At 51.5% G+C, this 18,980-nt stretch overlaps 1 protein-coding gene across 1 annotated transcript in view; it reads left to right on the top strand.

The window, feature by feature from the left end:
• Positions 1 to 5,313: 5,313 nt before the first annotated feature.
• The window catches only part of LOC133362507 (zinc finger E-box-binding homeobox 2-like), a 28,734-nt gene continuing 15,067 nt past the window's right edge, over positions 5,314 to 18,980 (top strand). The window contains exons 1-5 of the mRNA XM_061581457.1: positions 5,314 to 5,386; positions 14,219 to 14,494; positions 15,884 to 16,062; positions 16,624 to 16,723; positions 17,417 to 18,723. Of these exons, the coding sequence (XP_061437441.1) occupies positions 5,314 to 5,386; positions 14,219 to 14,494; positions 15,884 to 16,062; positions 16,624 to 16,723; positions 17,417 to 18,723 (1,935 nt within the window). The remainder of the gene's footprint in view (positions 5,387 to 14,218; positions 14,495 to 15,883; positions 16,063 to 16,623; positions 16,724 to 17,416; positions 18,724 to 18,980) is intronic.

Genomic DNA, 18,980 nt, shown 5'->3' with positions numbered 1-18,980 from the left:
GTGGCCTCGTCTCTCCCTGCCTGGCTGCCTGCCCCGTGAGTGAGTGAGGCTGCCTGCCCAGCTGTTTTGTTGTTTGCTGGGGGAGACATTGTGGTGCTGGTGGTGGTGCTGGTGATGGTAATAAAAGTGGCAAGTTCACTTACCTGGGCTGGAACTGCTCTGAGCAGGTGGGCGCATCGTGATGATGTTGTTGTTGTTGTGCACGAGACTTGAACTAGAAACTAGACCGCGTTTTATTTTAGCGGGCAAGGGCCTCATTGAGATGCTGTGTGTGTAAGCTCTCTTTTCGAAGGCCCTGACCTGGGCATTACCGATGATAGTTCTACCAATGAGGTTCATCATCATCATCACGTGAACCTTTATAGCAGTTGGCAAAGACTCTAGCAACTCACGTCTCTCAAATGTGGAGGGGAAAACCAGAGGGCCCGGAAAGAAAATCCACTCGACAACAGAAAGACAAGAGAGACACAAACTCTATGCAGCAGCTGCAGCATCAACTGCCAGTCTCTGTGCGTGTCTGTGTCTCTGCGTGTGTCTGTGTCTGTAACGGTGTGTCTGTGTCTATGTCTCTGCGTGTCTTTGTGTCTCTGCGTGCATGTCTCTGTGTGTCTCTACGTGTCTCTGCGTGTGTGTCCATGTCTCTGTGTGTGTGTGTCTCTGCATGTCTACGTGTGTGTCCATGTCGTCTCTGTGTGTGTCTGTGTCTCTGTGTGTGTGTCTGTGTGTGTGTCTATGTCTCTGTGTGTGTGTCTGTGTCTCTGCATGTGTGTCTCTGTGTGTCTCTGCGTGTGTGTCTGTGTGTGTCTCTCTGTGTGTGTCTGTCTCTGTGTGTGTGTCTCTGTGTGTGTGTCTCTGCGTGTGTCTCTGTGTGTGTGTCTATGTGTGTGTCTGTGTCTCTGTGTGTCCATGTCTCTGTGTGTGTGTCTCTGTGTGTGTGTCTATGTCTCTGTGTGTGTGTCTCTGTGTGTGTGTCTATGTCTCTGTGTGTGTGTCTCTGTGTGTGTGTCACTGTGTGTGTGTGTCTGTGTCACTGCGTGTGTGTTGTGTCTCTGTGCGTGTGTCTGTGTGTCTCTGTGTGTGTGTGTGTCTCTGTGTGTGTGTCTATGTCCAGGACCTACCGTGGAGCTGATCTGTCCTCTGACCATCGACTAGTCATCTGTAAGATGCGCCTGCCTTTCTTCCACTCCGGTGGTGGGTGTACACCCAGGATCCCATTCCAACCAAAAGTGGCCTGGTCTCGGTTAGCTGATGAAAGTTGCAAGCGAGAATTTCATCATCGCTTGCAGCTGGGGTTGGCATCGTCCCCCACTCCACCTGATGTCGAGGGGAAATGGGCGAGGTTTAAGACTGTGACTCATGCAGCTGCAATGGCTGCTTTGGGTACGCGGTCCAGACCTCCCCAGAAACCCTGGCTGACAGAGGAGGTGTTCAGGTTAATTGAGAAAAAGCGTCAGGCCCACTCTCATCGCCTACAGCATCCCACGTCAGAGAATGAGGAGGTTTACCGCAGCCTTCGCTCGGAAGTTCGGAGAGCCGTCAGGCGCTGTAAGGATGGGTGGTGGTCGCGGGTTGCTGAGGAGATGGAGTCTGCCTCAGTGGCCCGTGATCACAAATCACTATTTAACTCCATCAAAAAAGTAACCTGCAGCGCCACACCTATTACCATCATTAGAGGAAAAACGGTGATCCAATCTCCGACCCCCAGGAACAGGTTTGCAGATTTGCTGAGCATTTCTGTGAGGTCCTGGGGGAGGGAAATTCTCTCAGCCAGGAAAACATCATGGCACAAAGTGGTGATAACCCTGCTGAGGCTGCGGTGCCTCAAATATTGGAAGAGGTCACCCCCTGTGAGTGGCTGGCTGAGGTGCCATCTGTTGAGGAAGTACTGAAGGCGATCCGGAGTCTGAGACCAGGAAAGGCACCGGGCAGAGATGATCTCCCAAGCGAAATGCTGAGGGAGGGTGGCGTTTGTGCACAGACTGCCCTATATGACATCATAACAACAGTCTGGACCACTGGACGGGTTCCGCAGGACTGGAAGGATGCCCTGGTGGTTCCCCTCTTTAAGAAGGGGGACCGTACCGACTGTAACAACTACAGGGGCATCTCACTCCTCAGTGTGCCGGGTAAGGTCCTGGCAAGGATTATTCAACATCGCCTTGCTAGGCACGCTGAGGAGAGGCTTGCGGAGCCCCAATGCGGTTTCAGGAAAGGGCGGTCCTGCACAGATGCCATATTTTCTGTCCGTCTGCTACAGCAGAGGTGTAGGGAATTCCAAAAAGACCTACATCTCTGCTTTATTGACCTGGTCAAGGCCTATGATACCATCAGTAGGACTGGGCTCTGGGTTGTTCTTCGTGCTTTCGGAGTCCCTGACCCTCTGCTCACGATCATTAAGGACCTTCATGATGGTGAGCGGGCCCGGGTAAAACTACGTGGCCGGGAGTCGGAGCCTTTCCCTGTACACCTTGGGGTGCGACAGGGATGTCCTCTGGCTCCCACATTATTTAACATCTATTTTGACCGCGTAGTTCGTGAAGCCTTCAATAGCTGTACCGGGGGAATTTCCATTTGGTACAGATATAATGGGAGGCTGATCGACGCCCGGGTGCGATCAAGGGATGGCTCCCTATTGGTCAACCACGTTATGTATGCCGATGATTTGGTAATAGCTGCTCATTCAGAAGAGGAGTTGGAGGCGCTGCTGCTGAGACTGGAGCGTGCCACTAAGAGGTGGGGCCTTACCATCAGCCCCACCAAAACTAAGCACCTGCCTGGGTATTTTGTACCATCGGACACTCCACCCCCACAACTCCCAATTGGTGATGGGGCAGTTGTGGAGAGAGTGGAGAGTTTCCCATACCTGGGCAGTGTGCTTATGACCGGCTCCAGTCTATCAGCAGAGGTCTCACTCCGAATCAGTCGAGCGGCAATATATTTTCATCGGTTGCGTAACGCTGTGTGGAAGCTACCTGGTCTGTCGCTCCGCACGAAGCTTCAGGTCTTCTCGGCCACGGTCATTCCCTCCCTTCTCTACGCTTGCGAGACGTGGACCCCCCTGGTGGAGCATCTTCGCCGGTTGGAAACATTTAGGCTGGCCTGCCTACGATCCATCCTGGGTTTAACCAGGCTGGATTGTGTGAGGAGCTCACAAATCCTTGAAAGATCTGGGCAAAGTCCCATCAGTGAGCTCCTCCGGCAGGCAAGGCTGCGTTGGCTGGGTCATGTAGCCCGCATGCCCAGCCACCGCATGCCTAAACAGCTTTTGTTCGGCCGGATCGAGGGGGCTAGACGGGCGCGGCACGGGCTGGAGAAGAGATGGAGTGATGTGGTACAGGAGGACGTGGAGCTGAGTGGACTTGCCGATGACTGGTACCAGCGGTGTCAAGATCGGCCTCAGTGGAGGAGGCTCGTGAAGGACGCTACTGGGCAGTTGGAGGCAGTCGCCCTCCAACAACAACGGAGGGCGGAGGAGCGACGCTCACAACAACGAGCGGAGCGCCGGGTGGCTAAAGCACAGCAAGTTGGCACAGTAGGGGGCACAGGTGGTGCATCAGCCAGTCATCTCGGTCATCTCGGTCAGTCGACCCGTGGCACCTGGGTCTGCCCCGTGACCTCCTGCCAGCGGGCTTTCGACACTTCACGTGGCCTCAAGGTGCACTTGGCCTGGCACAAGCATCGTGGTGACGTCACCGCCACTTAGTGGCGAATGGCGGTTGTTGTTGTTGTGTCTATGTCTCTGTGTGTGTGTGTCTGTGTGTGTCTCTGTGTGTGTGTCTGTGTCTCTGCATGTGTGTCTCTGTGCGTCTCTGCGTGTGTGTCTCTGTGTGTGTGTCTCTGTGCGTCTCTGCGTGTGTCTGTGTGTGTCTCTGTGTGTGTGTCTATGTGTGTCTCTGTGTGTGTGTCTGTGTCTCTGCATGTGTCTCTGTGTGTCTCTGTGTGTCTGTGTCTCTGCATGTGTCTCTGTGTGTCTCTGCGTGTTGTCTGTGTGTGTCTCTCTGTGTGTGTCTATGTCTCTGTGTGTGTGTCTCTGTGTGTCTCTGTGACAGTCGAGTACGGAAACTCGTGATGTGCACCGACTCTGTGAATCAATAAAACATCAAACTCTTAACAGCTGTGTGTGCATGTGTAATGTAGTAACTCGGCAGGAGACGACTTCACGGGTAGCACACTCTTTATTTTCACCAACTTGTAGTTACACGGATGACTAACACCCACTTCGTTACACGGGTGACTAACACCCACTTAGCTACACGGGTGACTAACACCCACTCAGCTACACGGGTGACTAACACCCACTCAGCTACACGGGTGACTAACACCCACTCAGCTACACGGGTGACCAACACCCACTCAGCTACACGGGTGACTAACACCCACTCAGCTACACGGGTGACCAACACCCACTCAGCTACTCGGGTGACTAACACCCACTCAGCTATACTGACACGGGCTCTTACGCCCCGTAGCCTTCCGGGACACACCCAGCCGGGGTGCCCGTCTCGGCTCTGGGTACCACCGTCCCGACCCACACGGGCGTCGGACTACGGTCCCCCAGTTTCGGCTCCGAGCCGCACAGGGCCCCGGTCCTCACAAGGACGGCGGGACTAGGGGTCTCGGGCCACTACCTCCTCCACCCCGTCTTCGGTCTTCAACTGGTTAACACTGACCACGAGTGCTCTCGCGCGTCTCCCTTTATACCCCTCCTGCGGACGTCGCTGAGAGCACCCACTTATCTGACCAATCACTGCGCACTCGCTACGATCCTCTTTTCCCAGCTTGTGTCAGCGCGCCTTACCACCGGCGCGCGCGTCCATACCACGCCCACATCGCGTGCCCAACCCCGCGCCCCGTGATCCATCACTGTCGGCGCACGTCAATACCACCACTACATATGTGTGTAGCTGTGTATATGTGTGTGTGTAATCTGTGTGTATGTGTGTAGCTGTGTATATGTATGTGTGTAATCTCTGTGTGTGTAGCTGTGTATGTGTGTGTGTGTAAGCTGTATAGTCAAGGGTTTTGTATAGAAGAGATCCCTTGTTGCTGCTGATGATGGTGATGATGCTGCTGCTACTGCTGATGATGATGATGCTGCTGCTGATGATGCTGCTGCTGATGATGATGATGATGCTGCTGCTGATGATGATGCTGCTGCTGCTGCTGATGATGATGATGCTGCTGCTGCTGCTGCTGCTGCTGATGATGCTGCTGCTGCTGATGATGATGCTGCTGCTGCTGATGATGATGCTGCTGTTGCTGATGATGATGATGCTGATGATGATGATGCTGATGATGCTGCTGCTGATGATGATGAGGCGTCTCAACTCGTACCGGGAGGCGGAACGCCGTAGTCGTGGCCACACGTGCGGGTGCCACTCCGGACGTACAAACACCCTGCCTGCTAACATGGAGTGGGAGCGATCAAGAAGACATTGGCAGTGGTGGCGGTGAAACTCTCCACTTGCCTCACGAGACGCCGAAAGTTCGCAGAGAGGAGCAGCAGTAGTAGCAGTAGCAGTAGTAGCAGCAGTAGTAGCAGTAGCAGCAGCAGTAGTAGTAGTAGCAGCAGCAGTAGTAGCAGCAGTAGTAGTAGTAGCAGCAGCAGTAGTAGCTGTAGTAGTAGCAGCAGTAGTAGTAGCAGCAGCAGCAGTAGTAGCAGTAGCAGCAGCAGTAGCAGCAGCAGTAGTAGTAGTAGCAGCAGCAGTAGTAGCAGCAGTAGTAGTAGTAGCAGCAGCAGTAGTAGCTGTAGTAGTAGCAGCAGTAGTAGTAGCAGCAGCAGCAGTAGTAGCAGTAGCAGCAGCAGTAGCAGCAGCAGTAGTAGTAGTAGCAGCAGCAGTAGCAGCAACAGCAGTAGCAGCAGTAGTACCAGCAGCAGTAGCAGCAACAGCAGTAGCAGCAGTAGTAGCAGCAGCAGTAGCAGCAGTAGCAGTAGCAGCAGCAGCAGTAGTAGCAGTAGCAGCAGCAGTAGTAGTAGCAGCAGCAGTAGCAGCAGCAGTAGTAGTAGCAGCAGCAGCAGTAGTAGCAGCAGCAGTAGTAGTAATAGCAGCAGTAGCAGCAGCAGTAGTAGTAGCAACAGCAGCAGTAGCAGCAGTAGTAATAGCAGGGCCGAGGCAGCACAAACACACAAAACACTCTCTCTGAAATGGCCATAACTGATCATTGGTTTTTACCCTTCTATCTGGCAACAAAACTGACACTTTTTTTACAAGGAGTCATGTTTGCATAGACAAGGAAAGCTGTCTAAGGAAAGCTGTCTCGGGTGTGGACCAATCAACTTCAAGGACAGTGCATATCATCATCAGAGTTATGTTTTTTGTTTGCATTATGGCTGCAGGTATTGTGGTCTATTCAAACATGACTCCTCGTAAAAAAGGTGTCAGTTTTGTTGCCAGATAGAAGGGTAAAAAACCAACTATCATATTTTTACTGGCAAATGAGGTTCCAATGGTGTAAATGCTTCACCCCGAGCTCTCATACTCTGATGGTGCACTGTATTGAGTTGTGCGCCTTTTGGCGTCATCTGGTCCACATCATGTGAGACTAGGCTCTAAGGAAAGCTGTCTCGGGTGTGGACCAATCAACTTCAAGGACAATGTATATGTTATGTTCTTTTGTTTGTATTATGACTGCAGGTATTGCTGTCTATGCAAACATGACTCCTTGTAAAAAAGGTGTCAGTTTTGTTGCCAGATAGAAGGGTAAAAAACCAATTATCATATTTTTTACTGGAAAATTAGGTTCCAAAACTGACACCTTTTTTACGAGGAGTCATGTTTGCATTGGCCACAATACCTGCGGCCTTAATGCAAACAAGACACACAACTCTGATCATGTGTGCACTGTCCTGATTGGTCCACACCCAAAGCTCTCTCGGGTGTGGACCAATCAATCTCCCAGGCTGTACCTGGGGATTCACTGTTGCTACCGGTCCTGGGCCTCCCCTAGGTCGACTCGGCCTCAAATGAGTTCGTGGTGCGGTGTGTAGTCAACATCGCCACTGGGGAGACAAAGGCGGGTCGGGCGTAGTGCTGACCACCCACCCCCTCGTGTACCGTTCCAGCCTTCACAGGTGCTACTCGCTAACAGCACTTGCCCCTACAGTCTGTTACAGGCTACACGGGGGGTCTTTGTGTGTGTGTGACGTCATCACAAGGTGATGGTTGTGGGCGTGGTTTATGCAAATGAGTCGGTGGGTGGGAGGGGCGAGTGCTCATTAGCATATTGACTCGTGTGGAGTCATTTCTGGTGATGGTGGTAGCTGATATTAACTACTGAAGGTGAGTATTGGTGGTGGTGGTGATGGTGGTGATAGTGATAGTGGTGGTGATGGTGGTGATGGTGATGATGGCAGTGATGGTGGTGATAGTGATAGTGGTGGTGATGGTGATAGTGGTGGTGATGGTGAAGTGGTGGTGATGGTGGTGATGGCAGTGATGATTGTGATGCTGATGGTGGTGGTGATGGTGGTGATGGCAGTGATGATGGTGATGGTGGTGATGGTGGTGATGCTGGTGGTGATAGTGGTGGTGATGGCAGTGATGGTGGTGATAGTGATAGTGGTGGTGATTGTGATAGTGGTGGTGATGGTGAAGTGGTGGTGATGGTGGTGATGGCAGTGATGATGGTGATGCTGATGGTGATGGTGGTGATGGTGGTGGTGATGGTGGTGGTGATGGTGGTGATGGCATTGATGGTGATGATAGTGATGGTGGTGGTGATGGTGATGCTGATGGTGGTGATGGTGATAGTGGTGGTGATGGTGAAGTGGTGGTGATGGTGGTGATGGCAGTGATGATGGTGGTGTTGATGGTAAGGCTGTGTTGGGATTACATTAGGAATCGATTGTAGAGGAATGGGCATATGGAGTCGATTTCCATTGGGATAACATTGTCATCAATAGGCTGTATCCGTGCGTACCTGTGTGTGCATACCTGTGTGTGTGTACCTGTGTGTGTGTGTACTTGTGTGTGTGTACCTGTGTGTGTGTGTACCTGTGTGTGTGTACCTGTGTGTGTACCTGTGTGTGTGTGTAACTGTGTGTTACCTGTGTGTGTGTGTACCTGTGTGTGTGTGTGTACCTGTGTGTGTGTACCTGTGTGTGTGTGTGTACCTGTGTGAGTGTACCTGTGTGTGTGTGTACCTGTTTGTGTGTACCTGTGTGTGTGTACCTGTGTGTACCTGTGTGTGTGTGTACCTGTGTGTGTGTACTTGTTTGTGTGTACCTGTGTGTGTACCTGTGTGTGTACCTGTGTGTGTGTGTACCTGTGTGTGTGTACCTGTGTGTGTGTGTACCTGTGTGTGTGTGTTTACCTGTGTGTGTTTACCTGTGTGTGTGTACCTGTGTGTGTACCTGTGTGTGTACCTGTGTGTGCCTGTTTGTGTGTACCTGTATGTGTACCTGTGTGTTTGTGTACCTGTGTGTGTGTGTACCTGTGTGTGTACCTGTGTGTGTGTGTATGTGTACCTGTGTGTGTGTGTACCTGTGTGTGTGAGTACCTGTGTGTGTGTACCTGTGTGTGTGTACCTGTGTGTTTGTACCTGTGTGTGTACCTGTGTGTGTGTATCTGTGTGTTTGTGTACCTGTGTTTGTGTGTACCTGTGTGTGTGTGTACCTGTGTGTTTGTGTACCTGTGTTTGTGTGAACCTGTGTGTGTGTACCTGTGTGTGTACCTGTGTGTGTGTGTACCTGTGTGTGTGTACCTGTGTGCCTGTGTGTGTGTGTACCTGTGTGTGTGTACCTGTGTGTTTGTACCTGTGTGCTTGTGTGTTTGTGTACCTGTGTGTGTGTGTACCTGTGTGTTTCTACCTGTTTGTGTGTACCTGTGTGTGTGTACCTATGTGTTTGTGTACCTGTGTTTGTGTGTACCTGTGTGTGTACCTGTGTGTACCTGTGTGTGTGTGTACCTGTGTGTGTGTGTACCTGTGTGTGTGTACCTGTGTGTTTGTACCTGTGTGTGTGTGTGTACCTGTGTGTGTGTACCTGTGTGTTTGTACCTGTGTGTTTGTACCTGTGTACCTGTGTGTGTGTGTACCTGTGTGTGTACCTGTTTGTGTGTACCTGTGTGTGTGTACCTGTGTGTGTGTACCTGTGTTTGTGTGTACCTGTGTGTGTGTGTGTACCTGTGTGTGTACCTGTGTGTGTGTGTACCTGTGTGTGTGTGTACCTGTGTGTGTGTACCTGTGTGTGTGTGTGTACCTGTGTGTGTACCTGTGTGTGTGTGTAACTGTGTGTGTACCTGTGTGTGTGTGTACCTGTGTATGTGTGTACCTGTGTGTGTACCTGTGTGTGTACCTGTGTGTGTGTTTGTACCTGTGTTTGTGTGTACCTGTGTTTGTGTGTACCTGTGTTTGTGTGTACCTGTGTTTGTGTGTACCTGTGGCCTCAACGTGCACGTGGCCTGGCAACACGCATCGTGGTAACGAATGGCGGTCGTTGTTGTGTGTACTACCTCTGTGCGTATGAAGTCATCCCCATAAGCCAACGTTGGGGTGAGTGAGTGGGTGGGTGACTGGGAGGGTGAGTGGGTGAGTGAGTGTGTAGGAGAGTGAGTGGGTGAGTGAGTGTGTAGGAGAGTGAGTGGGTGAGTGAGTGTGTAGGAGAGTGAGTGGGTGGGTGACTGGGAGGATGAGTGGGTGAGTGAGTGTGTAGGAGAGTGAGTGGGTGAGTGAGTGTGTAGGAGAGTGAGTGGGTGGGTGACTGGGAGGATGAGTGGGTGAGTGAGTGTGTAGGAGAGTGAGTGGGTGAGTGAGTGTGTAGGAGAGTGAGTGGGTGGGTGACTGGGAGGATGAGTGGGTGAGTGAGTGTGTAGGAGAGTGAGTGGGTGAGTGAGTGTGTAGGAGAGTGAGTGGGTGAGTGAGCGTCTAGGAGAGTGAGTGGGTGAATTAATGGTTGGGTGGGTCTCTGTGGGTCACTATGGGTGTCTGTGGTTCTCTGTGGGTCTTTGTGGGTCTCTGTAGGTCTCTGTGCGTGTCTGCTGGTGTCTACGGGTCTCTGTGGGTCTATGGGTCTCTGTGGGTCTCTGTGGGAGTCTATGGGTCTCTGTGGGTCTCTGTGAGTGTCTATGGGTCTCTCTGTGTCTCTGTGGGTGTCTATGGGTGCATGTGGGTCTCTATGGGTCTCTCTGGGTGTCTGTGGGTGTCTCTGGGTGTATGTGGGTCTCTGTGGGTGTCTATGGGTGTATGTGGGTCTCTGTGGGTGTCTGTAGGTGTCTCTTTGATGACGATCAAGATGTTCCCCTCCTCAGTGGAGCTGATCTCATTTTTGATCACTTCTGACAAAAAGCGTCAGTGGGGCTTGGTCAATACGAAAACAGTTAGAGTTTTAGTTTTTATATTTAGTTTAGTTTACTCTCTCTCTCATATCTCTCTCTCTCCCATGTCTCTCTCCCACGTCTCTTTCCCATGTCTATCTCCCCTTATTTCTCTCTCCCCGTGTCTCTCTCTCCCCGTGTGTCTCTCGCCCCGTGTCTCTCTCCCTGTGTCTCTCTCTCTCCCCATGTCTCTCTCCCTGTGTCTTTCTCCCATGTCTCTGTCTCTCTCCCATGTTTCTCTCCACGTCTCTTTCCCATGTCTCTCTCCCCGTGTCCTCTCCCCGTGTGTCTCTTGCCCCGTGTCTCTCTCCCCCCGTGTCTCTCACTTCCCGTGTCTCACTCCCCGTGTCTCTCTCCCCGTGTCTCTCTCCCCGTGTCTCTCTCCCCGTGTCTCTCTCCCCGTGTCTCTCTCCCCGTGTCTCTCTCTCTCCCCGTGTCTCTCTCCCCGTGTCTCTCTCCTGTGTGTCTCTCTCTCCCCGTGTCTCTCTCGTGCAGCTGCTCCGCTCTTTGTGTAGGCCACGGGAGACACGGTTGTCCGAGGGAGACAAGGCAGCTCTAAGACCTGCTTTTCACCTGAGGACGGCTGCTTGCGTTGTGGCCGAAACGTCGTGAGAATTATTTTATTATGTTTTATTTTTATTATTTTATTACTTCCCTTCTGCGTGACTTTACCGAAAGAACCAAGAAGATGAATCCCTGCAGTCACGAAAGCTTTAAATCGAAAAATAAAACAATAGCTGTTATTTACCCCCAAAAGTCGCCTTGCGTATAGATGTTAGTGTATGAACACATCGTCCTGCTGCGGAGGGAGCTGGTAGGAACGTTGGGTTGCTCGCTCAGTGGCCTGCAGGGTCAACGGCCATGCTTATTAAAGGGCTTATGATGATGATGATGGGCCATTGTGCCCCAGGCTGTGGTCAGATTTGTCATCTTGCACTCCAACAGCAGCGCTTAGCAGAAGCCACTGGGTGGCAGTAAGTGGCTGGGCTCAAATATCAAATGACAATTCAATTCGCCAGTGTCCCTGTTGTTGTGTTGTTGTTGTTGCTGCTGCTGCTAAGTTCTCCCCCACTCTCGTGTGAGCTTGCCCATGTTGTTGTTGTGTTGTTGTTGCTGCTGCTGCTAAGTTCTCCCCCACTCTCGTGTGAGCTTGCCCATATTGTTGTTGTGTTGTTGTTGTTGTGTTGTTGTGAGTAGGTGGCGTTGCAGCCCAGTAACGAACACTGCAGTTTAACACGAAGTAAGTAAAGACTTGCATGACAAATATCTGCCATCTTGCTGTTGTTGTTGTGGTGGTGTTAGATTGTTTAAATATGAACATCGTGACAAATATCTGCCATATTGTTGTTGTTGTGGTTGTTGTGTTGTTGTGGTGGTGGTGGTTGTCTTGTTAGATTGTTTAAATATAAACGTGTTAAATATCTGCCATCTTGTGTTGTTGTGGTGGTGGTTGTGGTTGTGTTGTTAGATTGTTTAAATATAACAACGTGTTAAATATCTGCCATCATCTTGTGTGTTGTTGTGGTTGTTGTGTTGTTGTTGTGGTTGTTTCGATATGAAGCTTTCGTGACTGCAGGGATTCACATTCTTGGTTCTTTTGGTAAAGTCACGTAGAAGGGAAATAATAAAAGAAGTTTCTGTTGCAAAAAACTTAGTCGCTAATGTCCAATACTATCGGTTTAAAACAATAAAATTTCAACCGCAGAGAAGCGTCGAGAAGCCCGTGGAAATTCCACATTCCCATGGCGCGAGTTTAGCCACAAGGAAGCCACAAGTCGCTGGCCAGCCTCACCATCCCACCCCTCGTTTGTGTATCGATCCCCGAGGGTCGATCAGCTCTGTTACTGTATTACTACCGTACAGTAATAACACAGTAACCACCTTCAAGAGCCGAATGGCTCACAGGGCTATACCTAATCAATGACCTTGAACTCGAACCTTGCAAACGAACTATTGACTCTATTGTAAGCGCTGGTTAATAAGAATAAGAATGCTGTTTTGTTTTTTTAATGGCACCATACAAGAGCCCTTGAACATTGAGATTGGGTTGCTGCAGTGGCTAGGAGATGTTAACTACCTCGCCTGGTGTGCAGGAGGTCGTGGGTTCATTCCCGACCCTAACGCCTGCTGCTGTATATTTGGAGTTTGCGTGTCTCTCTCTCATCATCATCACGGTGGCTAGGAGATGTTAACTACCTCGCCTGGTATACAGGAGGTCGTGGGTTCGATCCCGACCCTGACGTCTGCTGCTGTATATTTGGAGCTTGCGTGTCTCTCTCTCTCTCATCATCATCACGGTGGCTAGGAGATGTTAACTACCTCGCCTGGTATACAGGATGTTGTGGGTTCGATCCCGACCCTGACGCCTGCTGCTGTATATTTGGAGTTTGCGTGTTCTCCCCATGGTGGCGGGTGGATTTGTCTCCGGGTCATCCGGTGTTTACCTCTACGTTTAGAATCAACATGCGTTCAAAGTATTTGGCTGCTATAACTTACACAGAGGCTGCTTTGTTGAGCTATCATTTTTGGCCAGGTCGCTTCTGTTAAAAAACCGACATGACTCAGTGGGCCTTATTTGTTAGAAAAAATAAATGTGCAAATCCTGCGGTCCGTGACAGTGACACGTGGGGACCAAATGCAGTCAAGGATACGTTCTTTTTCAAGCGAACCGTCTCACTGGTTACGCTGTGAATTGTTGTTGCATTCAATCCGCACAAGCGGTGTTCATTTTTAGTGATATTTTTTCAGCAACGGTGAAAAATATGCGTACGGTCGGAAAATTAAGCGAACTTTTTCGGGATAATAAAACCCCCCCAAACAAAACGTGTAAGACGTGGCAACGCTGTGCGTTGCTGTCACCGTGAATGGTCAGCCAGAACGGCATGGAATTAGTCTTTGCCGCATGCAGGAACACTTCCTCATAGGCACACAGATCCCCCGCAACCAGAGGTCGCAACCGGGTACCCGATACCCGTACCCTACCCGATAGCCGGCTACCCGTACCCAGCCAGGTACGGGTAGCCGTTTGCGACCCTGGTGCGGCCGGGTACGGATACGGGTCGGCCGTGAGTCACTGGTGAGTAACCGTTTGTCACTCATTTCGGGTAGGGTACGGGTACAGGTAGGGAACGGGTACCTGTACCCGGCCGGGTACGGGTACCCAATTGCGACCCTGGTGCGGCCAGGTACGGGTAAGGAATCAAAACCACGTTTGTGACCTCTGCGCGCAATGTAAAAGTTTATTCACAGACCTAAGCCATTAGTGGGACGTTGGGAGAAAAACAAACCTGGCCTTGGCAAAGCACGTGGCGTCAGTCTCGCCCGGTCATCCTCGCTGTCGATGTGATGATGTTCTAGATTTGAAGCTTTCGTGACTGCAAGGATTCATACTCTTAGTTTTTTTTCGGTAAAGTCACGTAGGTGAACAAAAATGATGTTCGTGTCAGATGTGCTAGACCACACACTGGGAATGGAGGGGGCGGGAGGGGGGAGAATATATTAATAATAATAAAGTATCTTCTTGGTTCTTTCGGTAAAGTCACGTAGAAGGGAAGTAATAAAATAATACAAATAAAACATAATAAAATAATATAATAAAATAATATAATAATATAATAATATTATTATATAATAATATAATATAATAATATCATATAATAAAATAATAAAATAATATGATAATATAATTTTTATTTCTCTTCTACGTGACTTTACCGAAAGAACCAAGAAGATGAATCCCTGCAGTCACGAAAGCTTTACATCGAAATAACAAAGCAATGGATCTTTAGAAGCGAGCGTGAAGCAATGTTCACCACAGTTGTCCTCCTGGTTGTTTCCTTTGAGTGACACCCTTGAAGGTAAAACCGTCGGCAAACGCGCTGACGCGCCGCTCTGCTCGGTCGCAGTGGCGAGCTACGCGAGCGCGGCGATGCGAGACCGCGACCCGGATGAGGACGACGAGGAGAGGCTGCAGATCATCGAGGAGGTGGACGAAGAGGAGGAGAAAGACGAGGTGGAGGCGGCGGCGGCGGCGGAGGATGACGAGACGAACTTAGAGGGGACCGGTGTCAATCCCGGCGTGGACAAGACTGCCGAGGCGCTGGGCAGTGCGCAGGACGGGACATTGGCGGAGTGCGATGTGCCGGGCAGTGGGGCCACTCGCCGTGGTGGTGGTGGCGGTGGTGATGGCGGTGGTGGTGGCGGTGGTGGTGGTGGTGGCGGTGGCGGTAAGAGCGCACGTGCTCAGACTTTACAGCGTAGTTGTTAGCGTTGTGTTTAAAATGAAAGGGAAAAAAAAACACCTTAGTTCTTTCGGTAAAGTCACGTAGAAGGGAAATAATAAAATAATATTAATAAAACATAATAAAATAAAATAATTCTCACGACGTTTCGGCCACAACGCAAGCAGCCGTCCTCAGGTGGAGAACAGGTCTGACGAGAAGACAGACTCTATCTTCTGTCTTCTTGACAGACCTGTCTTCTGTCTTCTCGACAGACCTGGTTTTCACCTGAGGACGGCTGCTTGCGTTGTGGCGGAAACGTCGTGAGAATTATTATATTATGTTATATTTTATTATTTTATTACTTCCATTCTACGTGACGACTTTACCGAATGAACCAAGAAGATGAATCCCTGCAGTCACGGAAGCTTTAAATAAAAAAAAAAAACACGTTTGTAGCATTTGTCGACTTAACAACAAGAACTAAATCCACAGAGTATATGTTCTGCTCCAGCGAGCATTGAGGCAGCTGTGATCGTCTCACTGGGTACCGATTCATTGCCACTGGTGGGAATTTCACATTCCCATGGCGTGAGAGACCAAAGCGGTGACGGGCTGAATCAACTTCCCATCCCCAAATGACGATTTGAACTCGCAGCCTCCCGATTGCGAGCGACTTTCTCTACCCCTGGGCCACGTGGCCAAACGTTATTCTGGATTGCGGCTAATTTCACCAAGCGATCGTTACGTTCAGCGGTTCGGGGTGGGCCAACCAGAGCCGGGCGTGCCACGCTTGTGGCAGCGGCATCGCAAGACACCCGGCAATTGCGTATTTGCCAACGCAGGCGGTGGCATCTCCGTTAAGCGACGCATTCGCAGAGTGAGAAGCGGAATGAGAGGGAGGCGTGCAACTTAGATTAAGGCCATCAGTCTAACTCCGTTCTACAACAAACAAAACACGGCCAAACCAAAAACACTTTTCGAAAATCACCAAAACAAAGCCATAAAATCTTCTTGGTTCTTTCGGTAAAGTCACGTAGAAGGGAAGTAATAAAATAATAAAAATAAAACATAATAAAATAATTCTCACGACGTTTCGGCCACAACACAAGCAGCCGTCCTCAGGTGAAGAACAGGTCTGTCGAGGCGACAGCGTCTAAAAGAAAACACCACCACGCTTGGCCATAAAAGCAATGAAACAGCGATCGTAGGAACCGTGACCGAATTTTCACGACAGACGACGTGAACAACACGGACCACCAAACTCGACAGCGGTCCGTCACATCGGTGGGATTGCGTCGTCTCTTCACGCACCACCAGCGGCCCCCTCGCTCCGTGCCTCCCCGCTAGGCCCGAGGACTCACGGCTCGTTTGCCGTGCCGCCGCTGCCGCCGCCGCCGCTGCTGTCGTGCCCTCACTGCGGCCGCGGCTACAAGCGTCGGGGCTCGCTGCGGAAGCACGTTCGCCGCCGGCACGAGGGGGCCCTCGCGGATCTCCACACATCACCGCGACCTCCCCGGGCGGGCCAGGTGACTGACCCCCCGTTTGCCGGCATCGTCGCACGTCTGAATGTGTCTGTCTGAATGTGTCTGTCTGAATGTGTCTGTCTGAATGTGTCTGTCTGAATGTGTCTGTCTGAATGCGTCTGTCTGAATGTGTCTGAATGTGTCTGTCTGAATGTGTCTGTCTGAATGTGTCTGTCTGAATGTGTCTGTCTGAATGCGTCCGTCTGAATGTGTCTGTCTGAATGTGTCTGTCTGAATGTGTCTGTCTGAATGCGTCTGTCTGAATGCGTCTGTCTGAATGCGTCCGTCTGAATGCGTCCGTCTGAATGTGTCTGTCTGAATGTGTCTGTCTGAATGTGTCTGTCTGAATGTGTCTGTCTGAATGTGTCTGTTTGAATGTGTCTGTCTGAATGTGTGCGGGGGAATAGAAGTCGCGACGCGTCGTTGAGCTGCTTGCGGAGTCGCGCTTACTCGCCCCTACCCAACGCCCATGCTGAAGAGCTTCATAGCTCATCTGATTCCCTCCGGTAAAATTGTTTTATTATTCTGATTCTCACTTCGCACCTCTGTTCCATCTTTGCGCAGAAGGGTCAGCCTCCCGCTGCCGCGAGCCACAAGTGCACAGAGTGTGGGAGAGACTTCAAGAGCAAACACCACCTCAAGGAACACTTCCGCATCCACAGCGGTGAGTGTGGAACAATTGCGACGTTTGGCAGAACGCACCCACCGACGTGATTTCCTTCATATTCTTAGGTTTTTTCGGTAAAGTCACGTAGGTAAAACATCAAAATTAATGAAAATAAAATAAAATTAAAATCACGACTTGATGCAGCTAATCCGGCTGTGACGGTCCCACCTGATGACGGAGACTTGTGTTGCTTCCGAAACGTCGTGATTTTTATTTTATTTTATTTTCATTAATTTTGATGTTTGACCTACACGGTGACTTTACCGAAAAAACCTAAGAATATGAATCCTTGCAGTCACGAAAGCTTCAAATCTGTGATTTTCTTCCTGCGCGTGTGTCTACAGCGCAGGCCGCATTCACCGCGTCACGCGGCACTTTGGATGATGCGTTTATAATGTTTTGCTTTGACACGACGACTTTCGCGACCGATATCGTCCACAATTCTGGCTGCCCACCTGATGACGCTGGTTGTAGTTACTGGCGAAAACGTCGCCGCACTTGAATTGCAAATGTCGTGGGTTTGCTCTCCAGCACGCCGGCGTGCTGAGCTCGTGTAATGAATCGGCACGTTGTGTTTCGCGTCGCAAACTTTACGAACCGGCCGTGTCGGTTTTTGACGACGCGTCGTTCACACTGACGCGATGTAACCCAGAAACCTCCATCGTGGCTGTGTTTGTTTGTAATTTCCAGGGGAGAAGTCGTACGGGTGCCCAATTTGCAAGAAGCGCTTCTCTCACTCGGGCTCGTACAGCTCGCACAAGAGAGCCAACAAGTGCGTGGGCTCCGTCACGGCGGACGGCGCGGCGCGGGAGGCGACATCTCCAGTTGCCGCTGCCTCGACGGCTGACGCCGGCAAGATGGAATGGGCCGTCGCCACGTCTCCCAAAGCCACCCAGAGCTCAGGTCACGATGACAACGAGGACTTCCTGCGGATCAGTGGACCGGAGGCCACGGGTCGTCCCGCCGGCAAGATCAAGACCAAAGAGCCGGATCTGCACGAGCGTTCTTCCGACGTGGAAGGGGCGGCTCGCCACGCGTGCCGCTATCGCCACGAACCGTTTCCGAGCGCAGTACCTCTGCGCCAACACGAGCGCTACCTCTGCAAGGTGAACGACGAGATCGACGCGTCGCCTCAACCGGCAGCGCCGCAGCCTCCGTCTCCGGCTCAACGAAAGAAGTCGAAGTCGTCGGCCGGAAAGGGGTTGAAAGGGAGCGGCGCTACCGGACTCGGAGACCAGTCGGCTTCCCTGAAGTCGTACTGCCTTGCCGGAAGTGTCGAGGCGAGTCCCGAGGAGTCGATGAAGATGTCGTTGGCCATGAACCTCCCCAGAGACGTTTTCTCCAAGTGGCTGGAGGAGAAATTCAACGCGGCGGGCAGAGCGCCGGAGCACCGTGCGTCCGGCTCTCCCTCCCGCGAGCTCGGCCCGGCATCGGCTGGGCACGCCGGCCACGGCACGGAGGGAAGTCCGGAGCGGCACCTGGCGGGCTCGCCGACGGGTGCCCGATCCGACTCGGCGGCAGGTCACGCGGAGAGCGGGCAGCCCGCCGGCGTGGCGGACGGTCCTCGCCGCGGTCGAGACCAGGCCCGGCCGCTCGACTTGTCGGTGCCAAAGTTGAGCACGGCGAGGCTCGGAGAGACGGGCTTTGTCGAGTTCCACGATTCGAGTGGCGTTGAGCGCCAAGAGGAGCCGTTGGACTTGACTTACGCGAAGAGATCGCACGGCGAGCTGGACTCGAGTGCTTCTCACGTGACCGACGGCTCGTCGAGCAACAACGGCGTTGACCGTTTACACGAGAACAAGCCGACAATGAACACGGTCACTTCCAGCTACGGCAACGGTCCCGTGCTCGCGGCCTTTCTGCCGCCCGGTTTGATTGCGGCCCTCCACATGGGTGACCCCGGCCTGAGTCCCTACACGGGCCTGGACCAAGCAGCCTTGCTGTCCCACGCGGCTGCTCTCGCCGACTTCCACGATAAGATGCGCCACTTTGCACAGGTAAGAGCAACTGCTTGGAGTATCTCTGTGATATCTGTCTGCTTATATGTCTGTCTATGTTTCTGGTTCTGTGTTTAATCTCTCTCTCAAATTTAGCATTCTCAGGAAGAATGTAATCAAGCAGGTAGGGTGTTGACCGTTATGTTATCCGACTCTCTGTTGTATTACATTACATTTCTAAGTATACTAGATTTGTGTTTCTATTTCGTTTATACCTGATGACGATTGCTTGTGTTGCAATCGAAACGTCGTACGCT

Source organism: Lethenteron reissneri, unplaced genomic scaffold (genome assembly GCF_015708825.2).
Source record: "Lethenteron reissneri isolate LAM-NWPU_2019-01 unplaced genomic scaffold, ASM1570882v1 scaffold_1504, whole genome shotgun sequence".
NCBI lineage: Eukaryota > Metazoa > Chordata > Hyperoartia > Petromyzontiformes > Petromyzontidae > Lethenteron > Lethenteron reissneri.
Note: the sequence above shows the minus strand (reverse complement) of the source record. Positions and strands in the feature narration are given on the sequence as shown.